Below are 27,457 nucleotides of genomic sequence, written 5' to 3'. Positions count from 1 at the left end.
GAGCTCTTGTGTTGTTATTGTTGCTGCACTGTACATTAGTTGGTTTGTTTCTTGCAAATTATTAGTTGTTATTTCTGCAAGTGCAGCATTGACATCTTTTAATACCTGAGCGAGTTGTTTTTTGGCAACTGTTTTTAGAGCTGGAAGTCGAACCCTGGTGGTTGTTTGGTTCATGTGCTCAGTTATTTTTAGCTTTAGTTCTTGTTGCTTTTCTGTTAAACGGCATTTGGGTTTTTGAGGTGAAGGCAAAGGGGAGGTTGCCTGGTTTTGATTTTGAAACAGTTCACTGGCATCCTCTATTTCCAACACCACCTGCGCCTGAGCCACTGTTTCAGTTGGTGGTAATTCTTCTTCCATGTCTTGAGCCTGTGTTGCTCTTTGCAGTTCTTCCAGCTCAACTCCTGTGAATACTTTATTTCTTATTATGAATCTTCTCTGGTCTGCTAGCCTTTGTTCTGTTATTTCTGTATCTGGATGCTTCTCTTTCCAAATTTGGAACATGTATTATTTCTTGTTTACACAGTCAGACAGGTGTTATTGACTGGTTTGTTTTATCCAGACATCGAGTCCTTCCCAAGGACCTGGGATGGCTGAATTTTATTGTCAGTTGTTATAGATATCGTTGCAGAATATAGGCTGTTCCCAGTAAAGCTGCTTTTTGTAATTGGCTGATGGTGATTTCTGTGGCCATAAGCCAATTACAAAAAGCAGCTTTACTGGGAACATGTATTATTATTATTATTATTATTATTACTACATTTTCCAAGGAGCCCAGAGCGGTGTACTACATACTTGAGTTTCTTTTTCACAACAACCCTGTGAAGTAGGTTGGGCTAAGAGAGAAATGACTGGCCCAGAGTCACCCAGCTAGTTTTATGGCTGAATGGGGATTTGAACTCGGGTCTCCCCTGTCCTAGTCCAGCATTCTAACCACTACACCACACTGGCTCTCCATTATTATTAGTATTATTAGTATTAGGGTATTATATTAGCCTTTTAATTTTCATTCCCCTTCCTAATTATCCCTAGCATGGAATTTGCCTTTTTCACAGCTGCCATGCACTGAGTTGGCACTTTCAACAAGCTGTCCACCACGAGCCCATGATCTCCTGGCCATTCACCGACAGCTCAGATCCCATCAGCGTACTTGTGAACTTGGGGTTTTTTACCCCAATGTGCATCACTTTACACTTGCTTATGTTGAATGGCATTTGCCATTTTGTTGCCCACTCACCCAGTTTGGAGAGATTGTTTGGGATTTTGCTACCTTAAATTTAGATTTACATATGAGGCGGTATAAAAATATGATATAGATAGATAGATAGATTAGATTAGATTAGATTAGATTAGATTAGATTAGATAGTTTAGTGTTGTCTGCAAATTTGGCCACCTTGCTGCTTACCCCAACTTCTAGATCATTTTTGAATAAATTAAAAAGCACTGGTCCAAGTACAGAATCCAGGGGTGTTAGGAATTCTCTCTGTTAAGAGATACCCTTCTATTACAGCAGAGTGCACAGAGGCAAAACACAGCGGAGTCTACCCAGGCATGCCTGTTTGCTAAGAGCAAAAGAAACTTGGAGCCAGTTCATAGTTTCTAATCAATATAAGAAGTCTTATTTGGAGAACTCCATTCTAGATACGAAAGTGGAGAGATAGAATCTCTAATCTATCTATCTAGCTGGATGGATGCATAGAGATGCTATCGCATCTCAGCACACATGGTGCAGAGAGGGAGGCAAGCATGTGTGATAGGGAGAAGAGGAGAAAGGGAGGGAGGCAGGAAGTAACTAAGTCCCTGAGAGTAGCAATCTACATATCAAAAGGATAGTGTCAGAGCAGTAGAGAGGAGGAATGACCAATGTCTTGACCCCTCCAGCCCTCTGACTCACTAATCTGTCCCCCTCTGTCATTGAGGCATGAGGCAGCACAGAGTCCTTCACTTCCAACATGGGAGACCCCACTTCTTGCTTTCCTCCATTGTGAAAACTCTCCATTTATACCTACCCTCTTGCTCCCTGTCCTTCAACCAGTTACCAATCTCCACAGGAACCTACATGAAGCCCTTGCTCTGATCTTCTTGGAGGAAAAGCGAACTAATGTTCTGATCCTCCGGTCTCTTGACTCTCATTTCTCATTCACAGTCTGATGAATTTGATGAGGACCTCATGTCCGCTAGCAGCATGGGAGACGAAGAGGCGGCTGCTCTTATGAGGTAAAGCACACTGAGGTTCCTTTCCCTCTTCAGTGGCAGAAGGCCAGAAGCTGGGTTTCTAAAACTGAACTGTTGGTGGCTTCTGGTGAAGCAACGGACATTCTGACTCATGTGGATGAGTGACAGCCACTGTCTGCTCTCTGTAGGTGTCCTTTGAGGGCATCTGCCCACACATCTCGAAGGACGCTCCCCCAGCCTGCTGTTTGCCCATCAGGTAGCACAGCAGCAGCAGCAGCAGATATGGCAACGGACAGAGAGGGGCTTCTCTTCCTCCCTGAGGTGTTCTGGCACACAGCTCAACAGCATATCTGGAGTGAAGCCGAACCTGGCTCAGTGCAAGGCAGCTGCCTATGTCCAGGGGAAACATATGGGACAGAGCCACTGCTCTGCATGCAGAAAGGGCCAGGTCCTTCAACTCTCCATGGCTGGCGTCATTCACAGCAGCCCCATGGCTCCTCCTCCCCCAGTATCGGCAGAGGGCCAGCCTGCCTGAAATTGCTGTCTCACAAGAGTTCTTCTGGCTTCTGAGTCTCTCTCTCCCCTCCTGTTGCTGTTTTTCTGCACAGACTCCAGCCCAGCACAAGGCCCTGCAAAATGCTGTGGTCCCCTCTAGCTGCAGTCGGCTTAAACCAGTCCTGTTGCCTAAGGCCGTCAAAGGGGAACCAAGTAAAGCCCATCTGGTTTGGCTTGGCCTTTGCTGAGCATGTCCACTGGAAGCTTGACACTTCTTTGTCTACTGCCTAGTTTTGCTTCTGATGAGCTATATCTGCTACCAACTGCTGACAGGATCCTGATGACTGCATAGAGATGTCTCATTCTGCGCTCCGGTATCTGTCAGAAGCTGGAAGTTGCTGGGGATGATGTGGGATGTCTTGGTTCAGGGATTCCCAACCTGTGGTACTGTAGATGTTTCTGAACAACTCCTCTCATCATCCCCAGCCACAATAAATTATAGCTAGGGATGATGGGAGTTGTAGTTCAGCAACATCTGGAGTGCCACAGGTTGGGAACTGCTGCCTTAGTTGCTAGTCCAGCACTCTCACCCCCAAATGTTAGCTGCTGTGGATCTTAGCTGCTCGGCCCTGTGGAGTCCTTACCCGATGACAAGGGATATGTTTCCCCGCATATCCCGCAAAAACAAAGTGGGCAGCACAGATGACTTTTCTACGGAGGGATCCAGAAGCTGTTAGTTAACCACAGCTTCTTTTCCACTCCTGTTGCTCTCTCTCCTCCTTTTTAGAGACCTGGAGCAGTCCGTGAGTTTTTCCATCGGTATCCTCCCAGAAGGTTTGAGCGAGGAAAAGCTCGTAATTGAACTCGCTTCTGTCCTCCTCGGCCTGACGAGTGAAGACCCAGAGATCAAATTGAAGGCTCTCCAGAACTTCTTCAGGAACCTCACAGGGGTCAAGGCTGATGTGAGTTCCTTGGTGGAGCCCTTTAGGCAACACAGCACTCCCAGCCCCTCTCAAGGCTTCCCCTCCCAGGCCCATCATACAAGGCACCCGGCATGCAATAAGCCACCAGAATGCTTAGCACCTACATAGCATGTCTAGAGTATTTAGTGCACTTCACAGAAGTGATCTCAGGAGACTCTGCAACAACCCTGCAAAGGTCGGCCACTATTATGATAACTAGGTGGCAGCTAGTGGGGCTGAGGCTGAGAGAAGCTTGCCAAAACAGCCAAGTGACTCCATGGTTGAGATGAGATTTGAACTGGGGTCTTTGCAAGGCATATTCTTAGACCTGATAGCAGCTCTCCAGCGATCCCCCTGTGTTATCCTTGTATGCACATCACAGCTAGAGACAGAATGCCATGTCCCAAATTCTGCCTTTGCCTCAGAACACAAAGCCAGATCACCAAAGCTTTATTGTTCATGAAATAAAACTTCTTTTGAACCTCCTCATCCTTCATACCACTTCCTCTGTCTAAAGCATGTGGGGGAATTTTTCTCACCACTGTTTGAGCAGCTGCAAAATCTCACTCTTCCTAATCATTTTTTTTAAACAATTTTTCCACAGCCCTGTCTAGGGCTGCAATCCTATTCCCAGGATCTAGCCTAGGTGGAAGACCTATTGAGCTCAGCAAGATTGACATCTGAATACACATGAATAGAATCAGGCTCCATGCATACATATAGGAGGCTGAAGTCAGTCTTCTTCTAAATCAGGTGACATCACACAACTCCCCCCAAAATAAGACCACCACCCCCGGAACAAACTGACCCTCTTTTATCCCAAAACATCCACAGGGGACCCACTTTAATTCCTGTCAGTCTCTTTCTTTGTGTACTTCTCTTCTTCTTTAAAAAGAACTTAAAGAAGAAGAAGTAGTGATGCTGCTGCTCCTGCAACACACATGGGCAATGGGGCTGTGACTCCGTTGTGGGTCACAATCCACAAATTAAAAAAGACAAACAGGGTAGACTGGACAGTGAATTTCTCTTGACTGTCACTGCCATTCACTGCTGGCACCAGAGATTCAAATGGTTCTTTTAATGGTGATGTGTGTCCACGGCCAAAGGGCAAATGAGCCTGTAGCCACCTCTTCCCCACTAGGTGATTATTACCCAATAATGAGCAACACGGATGGGTTTTGCAGGCTGGTCAGAAGTGGCGTGTGAGGAGCAAAATGTCCCGGAGGATAAAGTCCCGTTCTTGGAGCTGATGGTCCTTTTCTCCTAACAGCTATTAATCTGTGTCTTTCCTCAGCCATGTGGACAGCTGCCTGAAGAACTGATTGGACGTCTGGTGGCAGTGACTTGCCTCTGTGCTTTAGATGAGAACAGAGAGATCAGGCAGATGGCGGCAGAAGTCCTGTGTGAGCTCCTGCCCATCCTGCGCCGTGGAGAACGTAAGTCAGAAAGGAACTAGATCTGCTGCCTGCCAAAATCACTGAACTTCATTACCCAAGCAGAACATTACCTGGTGGGATCAGAGCCCCAGGAAGTTCAGAGACTGCCAGATGGATGGTCCCGGCAGGGATACAGGTTCCTTCGGCTCACTTGCCACAGCAGTTTCCAAATGGAGTTCTCTAGATAGTTCCAGAAGTAGCCAGGGATTGATTATTGTGGGGAACAGCTACGGCTAGCAGTGCTCATATTTGCCCCCATAGCTGGGCCCTTAATGACTGTTTGATCCAGAGCAGGTGATCTTGCACACGTGCTCATTCCTGTGTACCAGGCTGCTTTGGAGAGCACAGGAGCAGAACTTCTACTGTCCTCTTGGCAGCTGAAGCCATAAGGCCTGCTCCAAACAGAACCGCATTCTGTTTGGTGACAAACATGTGGGCCTGAAAAGACAGTAAATGGATTCCAGGTTCTGCTGTGACTCCATCTCTGGCCTGATCGCACCAGGCTCTGTGTCAGATCGCTGCCAGGCTTTGCATGCTGGGTCCACCTAGGAGGGCAATCGTGTGTGAATCCAAAGCAGACCACTCTGCTTCCTCCACCCAGAGAGGGTCAAGCAATGGCAGGACTGAGGGAGGGAGGTTGCTAGGAAGTGGTGCTGTCCAACCTAGGATGGAATGAGTGAGCTCCCATCCCTATTCCTTTCCATTGCAGAGAGGCTGATGTATACACCTTGGGGCAAAGACCTGGTAAAACGAGCTCTCTCTGCCCTGGGACCAACTAGAGAACCCAACCCTTCTTTCTTCAGCGGAAACTGCTACAACCTTGCAATGGTGAGTTATCATTATATGAGTCAGAGGGCTTCTTGAATCCATTTGAGTGTGTCTCTGAGTCCCACATCCTCCTTAAAAGCCACCACACTCTCTTTTTCTGAGGACAGGGACAGTCCAGGAGGCTGGCTGAAAGCTACAGCTGTGACATGCTATCTCCTGGAAGCAAGAATGGCCATGTTGGGTCAGACGCGTCTGTGAATGGGACTTGACAAAACCATACATGTTGAAATGGAAATAATATACCCGTAGTTCAATTGTATGTGTATGATATGTTTTGCACATTAGCATGGCTTCGTACTTATAGCATGTTGTATTCATAGTATTGTGTATTAGATCCCTTTGTTCTGTATTAATATAAAACAGTCCTGCTATTCCAAGACAGTGTCTCTTCCTTTGTTCCATCACTTCCTTTGCTCTTTTAGACAGTCTTCCAGCCTGCCCACATGGGCAAATGGCAGACAATGCATGTTATTCACAGGTGTTGTGTTTTGTTTCAGGTCTTCGGTGGATTCCTCTCCTCCGAGCAGCTCCTGGAGGTCATGCATTTCTTGGGAGGGGATCTGACCACTGAAGGCTCATTTGACCTCCTAAACGTATTCCACCTGCTGTGCGAGGTCATAAAGCAGTTCAGCGGCAAGTCAATGTGGGTAAGGAGCCGTGAGGAGCCCCCCGGGAAGGATGTCAATCAGTCTTATGCCTCTGGGTTGCATGAACCTGATCCTCCGCATGGTTGATGGCATTAAACTTGGTCTTCTAAAGTGTTAAAGTAGAGAACTTTGTGATGCCTTTGCATCCACCCTGCCTAGGACAGTGAAAGCCCTTGAGCCAGCCTTGCTTCCTAGTGCCTTATGAATAACCCTCTTCTTACCTGACAGTTGGAGGAACTTCTGGACCACTTGTTCATCCGGCTGAAGGACAGAGTCCCACATGGTCAAGACGTAGCCTTGCTAGCCTTCCCCATCTTGGCAGTAGATCATCTTGAGGAGGTGGTGCTATACCTCCTCAAACACCCTTTCAGGTATGGAACATGCTGGAGCTTGTACTAATTTGGGTGACCCCCCTTGGGGATCTGTGGGGCTTCCCCAAAGAGCACCTTTCCCCCTGCTGCTGATGCAACCCAGGGTGTGCTTCCCAGCAGATGCATCAGTTGTGCCCCTTTGTTCTCCTTGCTGGCCTGCCTACAGTACATGGAAACTGGGGGCGGTCTAAGGCTGGGGTGGTGATATGGGGCTCACAGGCTGGGCTGGGTCCCTGGGAGAGTCTTGCCTGGCCCCTGGAAGTCCTTCCAAACTTTTCAAACCGCTTTGAGAACTTTTGTTGAAGAGCAGAATATGGGAATAGTAGTGATCAAGGTATGGTTAAGCATTTGGCCCCAGTGTCACATAAAGAACATATTTTTTCTTTCCGATTGGTAAGAAATACAGATATTTCTACTGCACTGTAACTTTGACAACTCTCTTTTTCGTTGTGAACTAGCAGGGATGTGATAGATACACGTGTGTGTAGTGCGCTGCTTGATAGCATGTGCTCCACAACTGTGAATCTTGCACCACAAAGCTATGGAGCGTGGTGACCTGGTAGAGGGTCAGCGCATGAGCCTGGGCGACTGTCTGGAGAAGAAAGTGCTCCCCCCAGTGTAGAAGCTGAACATGCCTGGTCTGTGGGGTTTGACTGCTTCTCCTGTCTTTCCATTTGCAGCAAGTGCCAGGAGTACTGGCAGGCAATATTCAATGCTGCTGACCACAGCCAGATACTTGTTGAGGTGGCAAAATGGATGCCGGAGTGCAGCAGAGTTGCGGTAAGGAAGTGGAAACCGCCTTCGGGTCCCCTGCTCCTCATTTGCATAACCTGAGCTGCATGTATCCTGCCATTTCACAAGCAGAGAGAAGCTACATGCTTGCAGGCGGAAGATTAAAAGTCCCCTCCCTGGCAGCATCTCCCAGATCGGACTGAGAGAGACTCCTGCCTGCAAGCCTCGAGAAGCCACTGCCAGTCTGTGTAGACCAGACTGAGCAGTATTATATACAGTACATATAATACTGTGTCAGGCAGCTTCCTGTGTTCCACAGAAATTGGCAAGATTCACACAACAAAAAAGCCACCCTGAAAAAATGTCAGCTTTCATTTAAAAAACAAAAGGGCGAACTATTGTTCCATGCGAGTGGGATGCTGTGAGTATGGAAGGGAGGAATCCGAGGTGATTTCATATGCAGGGAGAACAGGGTGGAGTTAATGGGCCAAGTTGTTGCCTTTTTGCCTTGGTCAAGGTAGTTGAGAAGAGAAAAACACAGGAGCAAACCTGTTTCAAAGTACTGAAAGGCATGTTTCCTCAGACCCTTGATGGCTTCCTTACAAAGTGCGAATTTATTTGGATTTTTATACTGCCCTGCATCCTAAGACCCCAGGGTGGTTAACAACAAGATAAAAACAATAGTAAACTTTCAAAGAAAACAACCTATCTAGAGAGCAAACACCATTACAATTTAAGAAGAGAGCAGGCAGCATCTCATCGGACAAAAGCCTGAATCAAAAGAGTGGTCTTTAATTTCTCCTTAAAGGCTGGGAGAGAAGGAGCTAATGACAAGCACTCACTGGCCCGGGCTTCTCCATGCTGCTTCTGCTCTTGACCTGGACTCCTGACAGTAACATGTTAGTGGCTCTCCGATGGAGAAGTGACACTACCAAGAGGCAAAATGAGGCGGCCTCCCCAAGTGGCAGATTTTGAAGAGTGGCTGTGTGAGAACTGCAGACCCCTCTGACCCACTGCGTCCGGCTCTCTGGTGAATTCGGTACAACTCGCATTAAGATGAAGGGGAACTGTGATAAAGACCATTACTTTGTTCTCACACACCCATTCGTGTCCCTGGGGCCTGGGAGGGAAACTTTCCAATGGACTGTGGCCCATGTGAATTAATGGGAAGAGGGCCATCTGGATTGTCTACCTCAGTCAGAAAAAGGGCTTGGCCAACACTTTCCCTGTTGGAGAGGAGAGCTGGTCTTGTGGTAGCAAGCATGACTTGTCCTCTTAACTAAACAGGGTCCGCCCTGGTTGCATATGAATGGGAGACTAGACGTGTGAGCACTGTAAGCTATTATTCCCCTCATGGGATGGAGCTGCTCGGGGAAGAGCAGAAGGTTTCAAGTTCCCTCCCTGGCTTCTCCAAGATAGGGCTGAGAGGGATTCCTGCCTGCAACCTTGGAGAAGCCACTGCCAGTCTGTGAAGACAATACTGAGCTAGATAGACCAATGGTCTGACTCGGTATATGGCAGCTTCCTATGTTCCTATGTAATCCAACTTGTGGGCAGGAAAGAGCAAAGGAGCCCTCAGAAGCTGGTTGCAGAGAGAGGCTTCCCTGGCTTTAGGAAAGACTGTTGGCCATCCTTGCAGAGTCTCACTCTCCAGTGCATGATGGCATCCTGTTCCAAGAAGATGCAAAAGTACATTTCCTCTCTTTCCCCTTTTCTCTTAGACTCGTGCAGTCCGGGTCCTTTTCTTATTCCTTAAGTCTAGTGACAAGCAAGCTGTGAAGGAGAGGTTTCCACACCTCTTACTTGCCCTGCTGCAACAGATCTATGAACGGCTGGAGGAGAATCGGGGTGTGATGTGAGTAGTGCATTGAGGAATGGAGGGCAGAATTCCTCCTCCTTTCAGCCAGACGTGCTCCCCTTGTAGGTGCCAACTGTGCCTGAGCCCTAGCAATAAGAAGGATCAACTCTTGGGGTTTACTTGTGGTCACAAGATAGTTTTTTCTACACAGGTCTTTTAGGAGCATCTGGGGAAAGTTATGATAACTGGCAGTTTGAACAGACATATAGGGGGGAGCAAATAATGATACCTAGAGTTAAAGATTAAAGGCTAGTCGTCCAAGTTAGTCCCCTAAGCCAAAGTGTGAGTGGAATAAATCATTTCCCTTTGGCCTTGAGACACTACTCATGACAAAATGAGGGCACAGGATGCTTGCTGCTTTGGGGGCCAGGTAGAAATGTCTCCATGGGAGGATTCTTGATCGGTGCACAAGTGTAGATCTTTCTCCCTTAGGGATCACTGCAAGTGGCCGTACTTCCCAGCAATCTTGGTTTTAGCAAGTTGCTGTAGAAAAGGGGCCTGTACCAGAATGCGGACAACATCTCTCTCCACCGTGCGTTCTCCACAGCGTGGATGGGATAACTTCTCAGGCCGTGGGGCTCAGTTAGCACCCCAACTTGTTCTACTTTGTAATATGTAATTTAACAAAAAAATAAATAAATTAAAAATACATGTTTAAAAAGGGAAACAAGGCAGCACCTCAAAGTAGGGATGCTATGATGAAAGCCCTCTGCCATCCAGCGGGTTGTGTTCTTGAGTCTTCACGCACCCACAAGTCATTCTTTCACCATGGTTCTGCTCCCTGTGGATCTAGAGTGTATCTCCAGGCAAGGATCCCAAGACAAAACCACTGAAGTCTTCTCCCCTGACACTCATGCACCTGGTACATGTCTTGGCATTCTTGACAGCTCTGGGGCAATTACTTTAACAACAAGGGTCAGCTTTTGAATGGAGCAAGGGCAAAGGGGCCTGCAGTGCAAGCTCTGCTCTCTCACGGACTCGTTGTTCCCACACGGGACAGACAGAGATAAAGACCCTCCTACCAAGTGGGCACAACCTCAGCAGTGCCCTCTCTTTGTGAATCTCGTGTGCTCACTCCCATTGGCCTTGGCCTTGGCCTTGTCTTGGCTCACACACAGGAATGGGCAGCTGCAGAACATAAGGGAAAGTTCTGCCTGACTTCCTGCTGCTGCTGCTTAGGAGTAGAGGGTGAAAGAAAACTTGGCCTGCATCCCAGTCTAGGAGAAAGAAGGTGTGTGCTTCACACACAGAAGGATTTTGGGATCTTGGGATCAGGGGCTGGGATGGGATGGGGGCCAAGTGGGAAGGCCCTGAGTGGGTCAAAGGGACGTCCGTTGCCTCTTTTCACTCGGTGAATCCCATGAACGTTGCGTACATGTGGATGGGAGTGGAATGTACTATATACATTAGGAACCTTCTGCAGAATCAAGCTTTTCCTATATAACCATACTGAAGTGGGGGGATTGCCTACTTCTGTGCTCCCTGCCCTCTGTCATAGTACTTTTGTATGCATATGTTGGAGGGGAGAGGTTTAGTTCACTCCCGTTTTAGCAGAGCATGTGTGTGTGAGAAGAGTAAGCCAATTCAGGAGTATTGAGACAGACGTTTCAGGTTCAAAAGCGAGTGAGATTGATTTGGGAAGTTACATACTTGGAGAGAAATGCCTGTGTCCCTGAGCTTTCTGTCTCCATGGTGCAGAGTAGAGAGAGGAAGCGTATCTGTCTCCCATTCGAAAACTGCTGGAGCAGAGGGAGAAACAATGAAAAAGGAAGATTGAAGATTCTTCCTCGCTATCTCTACTCCTCATGGCCCTAGTGGTCACTAGGAGAGAAGGTGCACACAGGCGATGCCACTGAATCTGCGTCTCCAACAGTACAGAGCAAAGGGCTGCTGCTGGTAGTACTGTTGTTGTTGTTGCTGCTGCTACCTTAAACGGAGTCAGCCATTGGTCGTTCTAGCTCAGTATTGTCAGCGACACTCCAGGGCCTCAAGAAAGGGGCTGTCTCACAGTGCTGCCAACCTTTTAACGGTGGACACCAGAGGCTGAAGCTGGGCCATCACGCTTGCAAAGGATGTGCTCTGCCACAGAGCTAGAACACCCTCCCTTTCCTCCAGAACATGGGCTTCTTTGGGAACTGAACCCAGGCCAGCCCTCTCCATCCAAACAAAAAACCATACCTCTCGATCAAGACTAGGTTGAATAGACGTCTCTGACCCTATACTGCTCAAACGATAAGGTTTTCCAACACTGGGTTTCCCCAAAAGGGATACTACTAGTAGTACCACTAGGGTACTTCTGCTTCCCTGCTGCAGATGCATGATTTGTTCCCCAGCTGACACGTCCTCACTGACATTTTTTAACGTAATTATGATTTTATGTTTATTAAAAACACAATTCATGTTTTTATGTATATATGTGCGCACACACTGAAATGTTAGTTATGAGACAGGCTCTCCACAGTCTCTCCAATGGGACAAGCTTACTTGTCCTTGTTTTACTTATTGAAGTTTACTTGTCCTCTTAATTTCAGTGGAAATACTCATGACTAACTTAGTCTGGATGTAAGAGAGTGAGCGGAGTAGACTCTCTCATGACTGTAATATTGACTTGTGTGCACAGACACACTCAAAATCTCTATGTGGTAGCTGAGCTGTAGGTTTGCAACAGAAGGGGTACATTTGTTAGGCCAGAGGTTCCCAACCTTTTTAAATAGAAGGGGTCCTTTCAGTGGCACTCCAATAACTCTGAGTGTGTAGCTCTGATCTCTCCTGGTAATGCTGGCCTTGCCTTGCTTCTAGTGAGAGCCTGGAAACTCTGCACCTCCTCCTTAGGACTGTTGACATAGAGGAGGAGAGTCTGAGGGAATACCTGGACCACTTTGGCAGGCCAGAAGGCTTCAGCCACGGACTATCCATTTTGGTGAGGTAAGACGAAGAACACTGTGGTTTCCCAATGGGGAGAGATGAGCGGGACCTGGGCGTGCAAGAGCTTTTCTTGTGCTGCTGACACTTGTGCCTTTTCCCTCATTCATGAGCTCTGGTTTCACACTGCAGCATACTCATCGCTAAAGGTTCGTGGTCAACCCCAGCCCTGGTACACTATATTGGTGATATTTTTGAAGGCAAACAAACAACTCGCCTGCCTGAAATAGCACTGGACATCTACCTTGAGGTGAGAGGGACTGAAGTTCTAGGGAATGTATTGACAGATAGAACTAAATAGACGTAAGTTATGGTGGTATAAAATATGTTAGATAAATAAATAAATAAATAAATAAATAAATAAATAAATAAATAAATAAAGGATCCCTATGACTGCTTTCTGGAGATGCTGACTATGAGGGTTAATGTAGAAATACTCCCTCTAGGGGTCAGTAAAAAAACATCCCCAGGAATTTCAGGCTCTGGAGAGAAGCTAGCGGGGGAGAGGGGTAGCCTGAAAGAAGCAAATGAGCCCACAGGATAACCATCTGTCTGACTTCTGTTGCCCACATGGTACCTCTGCACAACTAGCTGTGTGAATGAAGAGCTTGTCTGCATGGCCAGTCATTTTTTGTATCACAGCTACTGTGGTAACTCAAGATGCTGAAGCATAGCTGGCCTCCATTTAGGCAGGTACTTATTTAAGACATACTGAGGGACCAGAGAGTTGGATCTGGATCCAAGAGACTAGGCTGAAGTCTCCTGAGCCTAGTCTCCTTCAAGTCTCCTGAACCACCTTTTAGGCAGAGTAAGGCCACGGCTTGAGGCAGCAAATTCTGGGTGCCACAAGATGCACGCTGTGTGACTATGAGGGAGGACACTTGGATTTGCCACTTGGACAGCCTTTGTTGTAATAATGTGGCTCATATGGACATGTGTTGAGAGTGAATGGGGAAGTAGCCAGAACCTCTGAAGTCCTTGCTTTGGTGAGCTGGAAAGAGATTTGCAAGGTGTCTCAAGGCACACAGTATCTCCACTTTAAACCTCTATCAATTATATCCCTGCTAATTAATTCCTGCTAACTTGGCAAAGAGGCACCTTTTAACGTGGTGATTCTCTTTATTTAGCAAGGGGAGAGTAACTGGCCCTATCCACCTCCAGCACAGTACCTCCAGTGACAGTTGCTGGTGTCTGTCTTAGGTGTCTTTTTAGATTGTGAGCCCTTTGGGGACAGGGATCCATCTTATTTATTTATTATCACTTTGTGTGAATTGAAATAATAATAATAATAATAATAATAATAATAATAATAATAATAATAGAAAGGCTGTGGCAGAAAAAGACTAAAATAATCCCAGTGGTAATTGGCGCCCTAGGTGCAATTCCAAAACACCTTGAAGAGCATCTCAACACCATAGGGGCCACAGAAATCACCATCAGCCAATTACAAAAAGCAACTTTACTGGGAACAGCCTATATTCTATGACAACATCTATAACAACAGCAACAACACTGACAATAAAATTCAGCCATCCCAGGTCCTTGGGAAGGACTCGATGTCTGGATAAAACAAACCAGTCAATAACATCTGTCTGACTGTGTAAACAAATAATAAATAATAATAATAAATAATAATATCAACTAATGTAACCGGCATGGTTTCTTCCCACAACTGTTCAGGGCTACAGTTTGGCGAGGGTGTTGGAAAGGTTAGCGATCTCTGTCCTGCCTTGCAGAAATAGTTTCCAGTCTTCCTGGGGGCAGAGGGAATACTGCTTCAACAATGTAGCTATAGTGTGGTATAGCTATGCCCTATGGAACTTTGTATGGTGTACGAAACTGGAACCCTCTCTTTGCAAAGTGCGCAGCAGAGAAGAACAAATTGTACTTAATCTTCCTTTCTACCACCTAGTCACTTGTGGGTTTTGTCTTCTTTGGGCTCTTCAGCTGTTCATAAACCAGCACATCGTGGAGGCCAACCAGGAGACGGTGGATTTCATCTTCAACTGTCTTGGCCATGACAACGCTCAAGTACAGAAGCTAAGCCTCCAGGGGATCGCTCTTCTGTTCAATTCAGAAGTGGTAAGTGAGACCCAGAGAACTAGAGCAGGTGCCGGGGGGGGGGGGGGGAAGAGACTGAGCAACCCTGACCCCGGAGAGACGTAGGGAAATCAGTCCGGAGGATAAAGTAGTTCATTGAGGAACTACTGCGTGGAGCTTTTGCACCAGCAGAGATTCTACAGGCAGAGACTGTCGAGTATTGATAGAAGTTGGCTGCTCTGCCCCTTCATGGATCTCAGCTGGGTCCTGATCCATGGCAAGTACAAGTAATTGCCTCTTCCTCCCAAGTGGGAATGTGGGAACAGAGGCTTCAGGAAGCTTCACAGATGATTCATCACTGGTTGAGGGCTTCTAACCTGGCCTTGTTGCTGCTATTCCTGAGGTCCCAGGGTGGTGACTGGAGATCTGGAACTGGGGCAAGGCTCCAGTTGAGGATCATTTGATCCCTTGACATCTCAACCCCAGTGGGCTATGTGTCACCAAAGGAAGGCAGGCTCCGGCTGTCCCTCAGGACCTGTTGACTCTTTGGGATCTCCAGTCTAAGGAGTTAACAGCAAGGTCCTGATCTATGTCCTCTCCAGAGCGGGGCTTATCAGGGTCTGGGTATGGTTGAGTTCTAACACATCCAAAGAGGGAAAGCACCCACAGGTTCACTTAGGTGACGCTGCATTTTTCAACCCTGATGTACTTTAATGATGCTTCCAGCATAATGCTTTCCTGTAGCTGTGAAGGCCGTTGGTGGGAATGTTGTGCTCTAGAAGGGAGGCAGTGGGAGATTGACACACATGATACTGTAGTTTCCTCCATTTGCTTGTTTGGCAGTCAGGAGCAATATTTCTTTTGGACGAGCTGTTTTGATAACCTCAATGGCCATGTGTATCCAGCTCCATCTGGCAAGAAGCTGTATGTTTGGTGGAAGGGGGTTGGTGGTGATACCATTGAAACCTTAAGGGCCACCGTTCAGCAAGGCCCCAGGTTCAAGTCCTGCTGTCTCCAGTTCAAAGAAATGTACGTACTGTAGCTCTACTGGAAAAGAATCAAAGCTTGGAGAGGAACTGCCAGCCAGTAGACAGTACTAGGCTAGACAGACAGACAAACATGTCACTCAGTAGAAGGCAGCTTCATTCTATTTACTTACATTGTGGGAGACACTGTGGGAACATCACCCTCAGCAAAGGATCTGTAGCCATTTCTAGCAGCTGTCGAGGTGCGGAAACGGAGAAACTGCTGGATCTCAAGAGTCCTTAACGGAGCCATCTCTTTTGACTAGGACCCTTGGACTATATCGGTGGCTCTCTTAAGCTCACTGGGAATGGCATGCAAGCCAGATGTCATTCCCGAGCTAATGATGCTGGTGGAAATTGCCCTCCACAGTGTCAGTGGAGAGAGAGGAGAGGCCTATATGAGGAAGCTGGCATCCGTCTACTGTGGCTACATTGCCCACGTGAGTATTTTGCGTTTGCAAGGCAGCCAAATGTGTGCAAGCCCCTCTTCCCTGGTTCCTGGCAGTTGTGTGTGTGGTCTTTCTTCAGACTATTGATTTAAATCCCTGTCCCATTTGTCTCACCATAGGCCCTCAAGGCAACTAGCTAAGAAGAACAACACTCAGTCATGGAACCATTTAAACGTGTTTCCAGAATTACTGCTAAAATCCATTCCATAACATTGGCCAACACTTACCAATGAGAAAATGATAGAAATTATAAAACAAAATCCAGCTCAGAAGTCCTGGGAAAAAGTAGCAAGTGGCCTGAGCATTCCTGATGCAATTCTACTCCAGCAGGTCTAGTCTTCTAAGCTGTCTGGATGGCAGAGTGTCAGGGGGACCCACATGTTAGCTGCTCTCAGTTGCTTGAATGAAAATCAGGGCATTAGTTAAGCCAGTGCATAACCAATCCAACCAGCAGGCCCCAAACGCTTGGTGGAAAACAAAAAGGCATTGGTCAGCTTTCTGAAATGCAGGCCTCTGTTGGGAAGAGGTTCTACAAGGAAGGCTCCACCAAAGAGAAGGCCCTACTTCTCAAAGAAGCCAAGTTAACTTCTGGTGGGAAATGAAAGCCAAGCTGGGCCTCTCCAGAGGATCACAGCAAGCAGAGGTTTATAATTGAATCACTTTTCAATATTGGTTCCTGCTTTATTTACAAATGCAACTCCCATATCCCATTCATGTTGTCCCTGAAAGTTGGCTCAAGAAATACAATGAAGTGAGAGTATTGGTGAATGCAGCATTGAAATGGGTGAATTTTGACATAGCTCTAGGAAAATTGAAAAGAGGCAACTGCTGATGATAATTCCCTTCTGTTTCCCATCTGTAGGAGAAAGCCATGGTTCGAGCAGCAGCCATTGAACATCTTGGGATGCTTCGGGCCAGGTTTGGGGAGCAATGGCCTCCATGTATACCTGAGGAAGGCCTGTATGAGCTTGTGAATGTTTTGATTCACTTGGAGGATGAGGATGAGGTGGCTGAGGTCAGTTCCCACCAGCACAGCTTCTGTAGGGGGAGGCAGGAATTGTCCTCAGGATCCTCATGTGCAGTTTCTCCTCCCAAGGCTGATGAACCTCTGTGGGTTCATTGTCCTACGTGCCCATTCTTGACTAACTTCTTCACCACCACTGCTTATTTATGGCCTTGCCAAGAACAACATATAGAAATATTATATAAATATTAGGCCACCTAAGTCCATTGGGACTGGTCAGCGTTGGTGTGCTGAATTCTTCATGGGATTGAGCTGTAAGAGTACATACTGTAGAAGTAACTAGGAGCACGCTACCCTCCAGTGTCATGCTTGTTTCTTTCCACAGGCAAAGGTGGTTTTTGGACAAGGTGTTATGGACACCTCCCCACCACCACTTCCAAGTTTGTTTAGTGGTGCTGGGTGCCCTCTCAAAGCAGCCCACTCCAGCAGTCAATTGCTCTTTACAATACATACCTTTTGTTCTGTACCTACCAAGACAGGCTATGATTAAGGAATGTAGTAGTAGTAGTAGTTCTTTTATTGCAGCCATAGGCCAAACAAAAACAAAAGTGACAATAACACAGCCATTCAGAATTACAATAAGCAGAATAAATATAACAATACATACAGGTAAGACTAAAACTACCATAAGAGCAAACTTATAAAAGTCTGTGGCGGGATGTCTGTCTCATCGCCCCATAAATAAATTTGGCTAACACTTTGGTGACTTCATCATTGGTATCAGCTAAACAACAATTAAGATAAAAAGGATCAGACCTACCAAGGAATTGCTCTAGTAATAGATGCAGTAATTCATTCCTAGAATCACGATAAAGGGAACAGTATAAAGGAATATGAGTGACTGTTTCCAAACTACCCTCCCCACATAGACACAACCCGGAAACAGGGGGTTCTGTAGAGGACCTCTTTTGAAGCAAGGCTGAAGGTAATACATTCAGCCTAGCCCTAGCAAAGGCTGGCCTAAATTTAACAAAATGAAGAATGGTTAGATAACTAGCAGCCTGTTTTCCAGCTGGAGGGGAAATGCCAAGGTACAAAGGGGAACCATATTTGTTTCCAAGGTCAAGTAGGTGTTGGTACTCAATATCCTTTAGGTGCTGAATGGCAATAGCCTTCGCCTTTACAAAACCCAAGGAGAAAATGTGAGAGGGGGAAAGCCCCATGCCCAACAATTTGTTGGTGACAACAGACAACCATGGATTAGGGAAGGTGTCTGTCCACATATGTTGAACATATGAAGGTCCCTCAGGGTCCCAAACAGAGTTTGAGCCAGCGTGTGAATGAGGCCTCCCAAGCTAAACAGGAGATCGGATAAGAGCCGGTCTCCAAACATAAAGCAGCGGAAGATACACATTTGGGAACTCTGAAAATGGCTCTAAGGAATCTAGACTGGATCAATTCGATATCTGGATGTACCCCTTGGATCCAGATAGCAACTCTGAAGAGCATTTGAGCCACAATCTTGGCTCGAAACACTCGCAAAGCCATAGGTATAAATTGGCCGCCTTTTCCATTAAAAAAGCACAAAAAGGCATATAGTGTGTTACGTGCCAGGGAGAGAAAGTGTAACTGCTGCAATTTCCAGTTCAAGTTGGATTGGAAATAGATCCGAAGGTATTTGAACTTGGTGACTTGTTCTATACTGGTCTGGTTGATCCTCCATTTATAAACTTTCCTAGAATTCGAGATACCAAAACCTTTGATTTATCAAAGTTAATGGAAAGTTTGTTTATATTACAATACTTGGCAAACGCCTCCAAGAGTCTCATTAAGCCAAGCCGAGACTGAGATAAAAACGCCATGTCATCAGCATATAACAACGCCAGTGCTCTTACATCTGCCAGTTTAGGAGAATGGGCATCCGCCCTTCCCAAAACCTGGACCAGGTCATTAATAAATAAATTAAACAATGCAGGTGCCAGCAGACAAGCTTGCCTGACTCCTCGGGTGGTAGGAATATGCTCAGTTAGGGCCCCTGAAGGATCATATCTAACTTTGATTGTGGAATTGGCATAAAGTCGTCTGATTAGGAATAAGAGCCTTTTATCAATAGATATTTCACTACAAACAACAAAAGAAGTTTATCCCATAGTACCTCTCTTGGTATGGAATCAAAAGCAGCTCACAAATCCATGAATGTGACAAAGAGTTTACCCTGTATACTTGCATGCCAGATGGTATAATACCATACTGTGATCTAGCGTCGAGTGGCCAGCCCTGAATCCCGCCTGCTCGGGGCCTAGAATATGGTACTCCAGCGTCCAGCCCTCCAACTTATCCAAAAGATAACGGGCGTAAAGTTTGCCTATCGGGCGTAAAGTTTGTCTATAGTTGGAAGGGATGGAGGGGGAGCCATGTTTATAAATAGGGACCACAATGGCCTCACTCCAGGAAGAGGGAATAACACCTGTTATTAATTGAGGTAAACAAACTGGCTAGGACATGAGCCCACCAATCAAGGTTACCTAATACTGTCTACAGGGAAAATGAGATCAGAACCAGGCGCTTTCCTTTTCTTTAGACCTCTAACTAGATTAACTGTATCATCCAGTGTAAGAGGTGGCCACAAGGGCAACTTCTCAGGGGTGGAGGGATCATTACCCAAAGAGGCCAAAGCTCCATTAAAGGGAGCATGAAAGTGGGCTACCCAAGCGGGTGCGGGAACCACAGAAAGCACTCTAGGATATGTAGAACCTGAAATAATGTGCCAGAAGGCACCACTATCCTTATTATGAGTGGCCAAAATTAATCTCCTCCAGATGTTTTTCTGTGCCTGGGACTTGGCAGACCTCACACATATTTTATAAGCTTTCTTAGTTGTGAAATATTCTGGAGGGAGCACTTGGTTGGAACCAGCTCTGTATTCCCTATATATGCCCCTCAGCCTGGGAAACAGATCCCTGCACTGGGAGTCAAACCACTCATTAGAGTCATTCATCCTACCTCTCTTAAAAGAGTGCAGTTGACCTGTAGTCAGGATCTTTTGCGAAACCTCAGCCTCAAGCTTCTCATAACAGGAGATTGCTAGCGCTCCCGACGGGGCCTGCACAACACAGTTATATAACTCAATGCCAACTGCAGAAGAATACAGGGTATTCAATGCCCTTTCCACATCAGGTGACCATTTTACCTTCCATCCCATTTTAGTAGGGAAGGATTCAACTGAGCTAGAAATAAAACAATCTTTTCTAGCTTGTGGTATATCAAGGCAAAAAAGAAGGGGCAGGTGATCTCTAAAAGCTTGATCGCCCACTTCAAACAGTACGACCCAATTAAACAGCAGGGGAGAAACCAAAATATAGTCCACCACACTGCTGCCACAAGAGGATAAATATGTAAATTAACCTGGGATGACAGGGGGGACAGTACCATTTAAAGGAATCAGATCAAAAGATCTAGCAAGATGTAACAATTTAGCCCCTGCCTTATTAAGGACTCTATCTTTAGATAAGCAAATATGAGTAAAGGAACCATCTGAGTTATCACCCCCACTCCACAAATGGGAGGCGATTACTGCATTATTATCCGGGCCACATCTTGCATTGAAATCACCCGAGAGCAGAATCTCAGCGCACGGGATCTTCAAACTAGTTTCCAGGATATAAGAGTCCAGTTGATAAATGGCAGCCATAGGGCCATAAGAGGAACTGGGGGGGGGGAGGGATGCAAACATTAATTAACAATATGTCCTCACATGGGGTTTTAATGAGAACAGCCATTGCAAAAGGAAAAAAGTCAAGCAACCATAGAGAGTCCTCTTCTAAGGAAAGCAAAACACAGCAAGTCAAGCCCCCTTTGAGTCTTCCCCTATTGGAGTCAGAGTGGGCAACAATTTATAAATCACATAGCCGTTGATATTTAAATCTTCCTTAGACCATGTTTCCTGCAGCAGTAACACATCCTACTTTTGTAAAAAAGATAAAAATGCTAGGTTACATCTTTTCCCAGCCCACTCCGCTATAATCCAACTAATAAAACTCCAATTTACACAATTACAACCAGAAACACTATGTTTCGAGCCTGTAGGAAGAGAAGGCTCATGTGTGACTAAATCACCAGGATGGCTGAACATATCGCACAGAAGCATATCCCGGTGGGAAGACTCTGGACATGGCATCAGAGGAATAAGCTGAGTTATAAGACGCATTTGGCAATCCACTCCAAGATGGCTGCAGCCCAAACAGTCATATCTGAGCATAGGACGATGTCTAGATCGACAGGCAATACTGTCTATCTGCAGGAGGAAAAAAGTTGGTGATTTTAGTTTGTGTCCAGTGTGGTACAAGTCCAAAAGGCTCAGAGCGCAAGGGCCCTTCTCTAAGAGCTAGATCGGGAGGGAGCCCCTCGCAAGAGGGGTTGGGAGTATTAACCGATCTCCCAGGATTCGCCTGCAAAACGCTCTTCAGATGTTTGCGGTTTTCTGTCAGAATGGTTTCAAGATGGGACAATTTGGAAATATTAGACCACAGTCCATCCTTAAGGAGGGATCCAGGTTCCCGGAGTAAATCCCTCTCCTCATCAGATGATTCCAAGGAATGGGTATAAATGGGAGGATTTTGTACTTCCTTCATTTTAGATAGCTCATCCATTGCCATAACTAAGGGGACATCAAGAAACTTCTCAGGGGGGATTAACTGACCATAGTGGTGGTCGGGTACGGGCGACTCCAAGGGCGCTCCAACTTCCGACAAAATCAAGGGAAAGAAATCCTCAAATTCTCCCAGGGGGATCAAAGCTAACTTAGGTGGGGAGGGGAACAAACCCTTGCAGAAAAGGCCGCGAGGCCAGAACTTGGAGTGCAGACCGAGGGAGCAGAAGATAGATAGCTCACCTGATCTGTTTTATATATGACCTGATGCCCCCTAGTGAAATGCCTTCTAGATAGATAGCTCGTGGAAGGCTTCTCTATGTTCACCCTAGACACCCTTGAGTTCTTCAGAGAGGCCCCTGTGTGAATTGCATTTAGCTTCCTAAGCTCCATGAAAACTCATCTGGGATAAATATCCCATTTAGCCAGATGGTTCTTCATACGTAGTAAGGACTGTGAAATAAAAAAGGAATTGAGGTAAATGGCATTGTGAGGAAAGGCTAACAAAGATGCAAGAGAACTAACAATTTGTGCTTTAGAATTCTGCTAAGGTTGGTAGACTAATTGAAAACAGAACTTTTCCTGGCTGAATGCAGCGTCAGCCGGAATTGACTGTGAAGCTGACCCACTAGGATTATAATGAGCTCTCAAGTTCCTTGAGGCTGGTAAAATATTAAAATAAGTATCAGTCTGCACACTGACATCAACGACGGCAGGGGCTTCCTTAAATATTGCAGTATCAGCCATTGAGGAGGGCTTAGAGTCCCTCCTCAGCTCAATAATCAACGTATCTAGCTGTTCAGTTATTAACGATAAGCAGTGGAATAGGAGCTTTAAAGACTCTTGCACCAAGAAAGCCATGCTAGAAGAGACTCCCTCAACAGAATCCAATGAAGGTCTCTGACAAGGGGCTTGCCTTTGCGTGACAGAATTATCCAAAGAATAAGAGAAGGTTCACTCACTGCACTCTCCTCACTGCTGCTGCAAAAAGTCAAGGGAGAGTTACAATCAAAAGAGCATTCCATAGGATTATTACAAGTGCTTACTTCTGGGTTCACTGAGGAATTCAGCAGCACGAAAGCATCCTCCACGTTTCCCTTCTGATTATCATTTAGTGGAACAGATTGAGGAAGCTGAGTGAAAAGTGGTTCCTTCCTTTCTGTGGGAGTGTTCTTTCCTCCTCCGGTTTTAGTCAAGAAGTTGTTTAATGCGGGACGGGGCATTTTCCCACCTTTTTTATCTTTGGAGATTTTCTTTCTGTGCTTTGCTCCCATCGCGTGCAGCTTTCAACCTTCAGCGTCAGCCTTCAGCGTCTTATCTTCCTAGGCAGTTCAGTAAACCCAAGGCCACGGTATCTTTAAATGCAGTTGCTAGCAAACATAAACACATAATAAAAAAGCATGCCAGCCGATAAAAATGGTTAAAAACAAATTAAAAACCAAGGAGAGAAGCTCTGAAGTTGAGAGACACGTGCAGCCCGGTTAAGGAATGTAAACCATATGCTTACTGGGCCACAATTTGCCCTTATATGAGGAACTCCTCAGCTTACAGCCAGGGAATTCAGTGTGGTTTTCTTCCTCATACTTAGCTGTCCTTCTAATCTTACTTGGGACCTGCCACTACTGAATGCACATACCTTCCACCATTTTGCAAATGAAAATAGGGGTCCATTGGCAACACCCAGTTCTCATCACAAGGATTACTGCCTAAGCCCTGAAGAGCATATTCCACCTGCTAGATGCTGTGCACCACAGAGTGCCCTTTGCTAAGCAGCATTTGCCCTGGTTGCGTATGAATGGGAGACTACATGTGAGTACTGTAAAAGATTCCTCTTCATGGATGGGGCCGCTCTGCGAAGAGTATCTGCATGCTTACATGCAGAAGGTTCCAAGTTCCCTCCCTGGCATCTCCAAGATAGGGCTGAGAGAGATTCTTGCCTGCAACCTTGGAGAAGCTGCTGCCAGTCTGTGTAGACAAGACTGAGCTAGATGAACCAATGATCTGGCTCAATATATGGCAGCTTCCTAAGTTCCTAGGGAGGGAACGAAATCCTGAAGAACAACAGAACTGGCAATACACATGAGAAATAACAAATAAGGCATCCCAGAGGCAAAAAAGGGGACAAGAGCAGGAGCAGTGATTTACAAGGAACATAACTCAGAAAACATGGGCGGTCACTGGCAAATAAGAACAATTAGAGGCTATTCTGGCGACCAGCCGAAATCGATCTAGGGGAACTAGGGGTTAACCCGCCTAAGTTCTCTTCCCCTTAAACCAGGTTTGCGGAGCGAGCGCTCCACAAACCCGTGTTTTCAAAATCGTGAGTAGCCGCGGCATGGCTCCGTGGTGAAGCTATTCATGAGTAGACCCCCAGAGGGGAGGCGAAAAGTCGCCTCCCGGCTCCAGGGTTCTCTCCTGTATGCCCTGCGCGCTGTATGGCCAAAGCGGGTGGTACGGATCGTGAGACCCGCCTCTTAGAGTTCTTACGTGGCTGTCCAATGGGAGAGACCACTTCTCTGCCTGAGCTCTTCTGCTGTTTGCTGCATCCTTCCCCTTCTCTTCTGTCACTAAGAGGGCTGAGCAAGGGCTGGAAGTCAAGCGATATTGCTCTGTGCACCCCCCCTGAGAGAGAGGCAAATTGGTCAACTGAGAGATAGGCAAAGGTCTTTTTCAAGGGGAAGACTCCTCAGTGTGAAACCACCTTAAGTAGCGCAGCGGGAAAATGCTTGACTAACAAGCAGAAGGCTGCAGGTTTGAATCCCCACTGGTACTATATCGGGGAGCAGTGATATAGGAAGATACTGAAAGGATCATCTCAGACTGTGCAAAAGGAGGCAATGGTCAACCCCTCCTGTATTCTACCAAAAGAAAACCACAGGGCTCTGTGGGCACCAGGGTGCTTTCCAGGCTAGCTGCTGGAACAGCAGCACAATGCCTCTGTTTGGGCAAGTCGCATTCAGGACATAAACAGCAGGGGGAGCAGTCTCGCAGCAACTAATAACCCCCCCCCCCCAAACCAGCAACTTTTTCATGCTAGATGTTCGACGTCCTTGCTCTATATTTCAGCAATTAAATTCGCAACAAGGCATTGGAAATGTGAATGGCACCCTGCTGTCCCTGTAGGGACTGCGGTGTCACAGTGCAGGAAGTCTGAAAGCACACTTCCGAGATATGTCCTGACCCCGTTGTAGGGTCTAGTCTGGAAAGCACCCTGGTGTCAAAATTGCCTTGACTTTTTACCTCAGTGTGATCAGAGTTCCCAGGCCGCCTTGTGTGCCCCTCAGCTGCTCATTGCCATTTGCTTTTGACTTGGCTTCCACACTGGACTGAACAGTGGTGTTGAGGCTAGAAGGGGGGCCATGGTCCTCCTGGGGTAAAGAGCTAAACTGAGGGCAGATGGAAAGCCTGAACCACCCGTGGGCTGTTCCTTCTCTGGCTCTTCAAGTTGCCAGCAGTCTGAATAATAGACCAAAGGTTGTTCCCTTCAAAAACATTCCAGAAGAGAAAGGTTAGAGTTGCAAGTCATCTTTTGCATACTGGCCAACATCCAATGCAGTCTAATGTCGGTGGTGCTGATCCACTTGCACATGCTCACAGTGAAGCACTGGCATTCTTGCACTTTGGCGCAAGTGTACAAATACTTTAAACAGCACACCTGCATTCTGGGAGCACTATTTAGATTGGAAAACCACCACTGCATTCTGGGAGCACTATTTAGATTGGAAAACCACCACTGCATTTAAGGACCACTATTTAGATTGGAAAACCACCACTGCATTTAAGGACCACTATTTAGATTGGAAAACCACCACTGCATTTAGATTGGAAAACCTCCCAGACCTGCATTCTGGGACCACTATTTAGATTGGAAAACCACCACTGATGGCCGAGTTGCAAACTGGGAATAACTCCTGGAGCTTTTCCAAATGGCGATTTAATGCAGCTTTGCAACATTTAGGCGGGGTCAGGGAAGAGTTCATACGAAGGATCCATTTACAGCAGTCCCTTGTTGTTAAGCCTTATTCAGTTTTCCTCCTGATTTGCAGTTATGACACATTATATGTGTCCTACAAAAAGTAGTACTTTGGTGCATTGCTCAAAATGGCTTAATTTCAGTCACTTCCTGCTGCAGTAAAACTGGCCATCTGGGAAAGTTCCTGTTCTCAGTGGCACTTACTCCCAAGTAAACATAGGTAGGAGAAGGAGAAATCAATAGGAAGGGCTGGTCAAGGTCAGCTTCATCCTGGAGAAGCTGCCACTGGAGGGAGCATCTGATGAAAAGCTATCAGTGCTGTCTGTCTTTAGGTCTTGAAGTTCAACTCTGCTTGTATTGCAGGCAACAAAGGCCACTCTGAAACAGCTGGTCCCAGAGGTGAGGTGGCGGGTAGACCCCAAAACCTATAGCCTCCATCGTGTGCTCCATCAGGCGGCCAAATATGTGGTGAGTTGAGTTGCCTTTGCGGCGATCCTGAAATACCACTTGCTGATTCTTTCTCATGACTTGATCGTTGTTAATTCTACCTGTCTTCGCTGGAAATCAGGGCAGCTTACACTGGGTTCTCCCCAGAACAACCCCTGAGGAAGGGCTGAAGGAGAGTGGTCACAACCTCACCACCAAGCTTCATGCAGTAGTTTGAAGTCTGGTCTTTCCAGCCAGAGACATCTCACCACAGTGACTGGCTCTCAGTGGCAGAGTGTTGTCTTGCCTGCACAGAACTGCTTTTTTGTTTTGTTTTGTTTCTGTTAGACCTTGTAGAGCCTATATATAGGATTAGGTCTTTCCTATCCAAAGTGTACTTCACCAATAAATCTACTTTGTATCTAGATTCTACAAGAATCTCCATATGTCTTCTATAAATAGCTGCAACAACTAAACTCTGCATTCCAGTTACAGAGTGGGGGTAGCTTCTTTAGTGCTCTGCTAATTAACATCACTGGTAAATTCGCCCTCCAACAGGGTTATGGGCCCAGCAGCCTAAAACATCTACAGCAGAATTTATTTATTTCTCCCCTCTCTTTTAGAACTTTCTTGTTCCCTTTTAAAGCTAAAATTCCCCAGACTTGCTATAACGCTTTGCAATTTAAGCTTAGTGCCTGATGCTTCCAGAGCCATGGTCACAGGCTCAAAACTTTGAGGCAAAGATTGTAAAATCAGTCCGATAAACATTTGATCATTTAATTCAGATCCACATTGTTTTAGAAATCTGTTCATCTCTAAAAGGTTGGCCATGTGAGCTGAGAAATCGTCAAGTTTCGTAATTGCTTTCATCCAGCTTGGGGAGAGCTGTTCCTGGATCCATGCTTTCTTTCTGACTAAATCAGTTGCACTTCCAAAAGTGGGGGGGGAATAAACTCTGCTGTAGATGTTTTAGGCTGCTGGGCCCATAACCTTGTTGGAGGGTGAATTTACCCATGATGGGTTTTGTGATTAATTAGCAGAGCACTAAAGAAGCTACCCACTCCAGTTACAGAGCAGAACACAGAGTTTAGTTGTTGCAGCTATCTATAGAAGCTGAAACTGGATAAACATGGAGATTCTTGCACAATCTAGATATTAAGTAGATTTCATTATTGGTGAAGTACACTTTGGATAGGAAAAACCTAATCCTATCTATAGACTACATAATGAATAGTTAGGGAGAGACAGAGAGAGAGATGTTTCCATCTGCTCTCCAAGAGGAAGGGATTCTGAGACTCACTACAGGAAATGCTTGAGGAGTCATATCAGCGATCATAGAGTGGAGACAGATAGGAACAGCTAGGGAGACCCTTACTCACTATTTCTACTCCCAATGCCCCTAGTGGTCATCGGGATAGTCTGTGCAAAAGGTCGATGCACTGGAACTCTTATCTCCAACAGAGTGTTGTCTTGCATGCACAGAACTGCCTCTCTTTTTTTGTTTCTGT

The 27,457-nt window shown here is 46.3% G+C and overlaps 1 protein-coding gene and 1 long non-coding RNA gene across 2 annotated transcripts in view; one reads left to right on the top strand and one right to left on the bottom strand.

Annotated features, from left to right (window-relative positions):
* Positions 1–27,457, top strand: part of LOC128353041 (uncharacterized) — a 35,838-nt gene that overhangs the window by 6,285 nt on the left and 2,096 nt on the right. The window contains exons 3-16 of the mRNA XM_053313710.1: positions 2,145–2,215; positions 3,456–3,630; positions 4,925–5,066; positions 5,776–5,894; positions 6,392–6,541; positions 6,770–6,912; positions 7,593–7,692; positions 9,366–9,499; positions 12,302–12,427; positions 12,557–12,674; positions 14,372–14,506; positions 15,756–15,929; positions 16,801–16,953; positions 25,887–25,991. Of these exons, the coding sequence (XP_053169685.1) occupies positions 2,145–2,215; positions 3,456–3,630; positions 4,925–5,066; positions 5,776–5,894; positions 6,392–6,541; positions 6,770–6,912; positions 7,593–7,692; positions 9,366–9,499; positions 12,302–12,427; positions 12,557–12,674; positions 14,372–14,506; positions 15,756–15,929; positions 16,801–16,953; positions 25,887–25,991 (1,845 nt within the window). The remainder of the gene's footprint in view (positions 1–2,144; positions 2,216–3,455; positions 3,631–4,924; positions 5,067–5,775; positions 5,895–6,391; positions 6,542–6,769; positions 6,913–7,592; positions 7,693–9,365; positions 9,500–12,301; positions 12,428–12,556; positions 12,675–14,371; positions 14,507–15,755; positions 15,930–16,800; positions 16,954–25,886; positions 25,992–27,457) is intronic.
* Positions 17,459–26,932, bottom strand: LOC128353047 (uncharacterized). Its single transcript, XR_008320798.1, has 3 exons — positions 24,791–26,932; positions 22,597–22,920; positions 17,459–21,196 (listed from the first exon to the last, which is right to left on the bottom strand). It is a non-coding gene; the product is annotated as an uncharacterized LOC128353047 (long non-coding RNA).

Source organism: Hemicordylus capensis, chromosome 4 (assembly GCF_027244095.1).
Source record: "Hemicordylus capensis ecotype Gifberg chromosome 4, rHemCap1.1.pri, whole genome shotgun sequence".
Taxonomy (NCBI): domain Eukaryota; kingdom Metazoa; phylum Chordata; class Lepidosauria; order Squamata; family Cordylidae; genus Hemicordylus; species Hemicordylus capensis.
The sequence above is the reverse complement of the archived record's forward strand: the minus strand, read 5'-3'. Positions and strand labels throughout refer to the sequence as shown.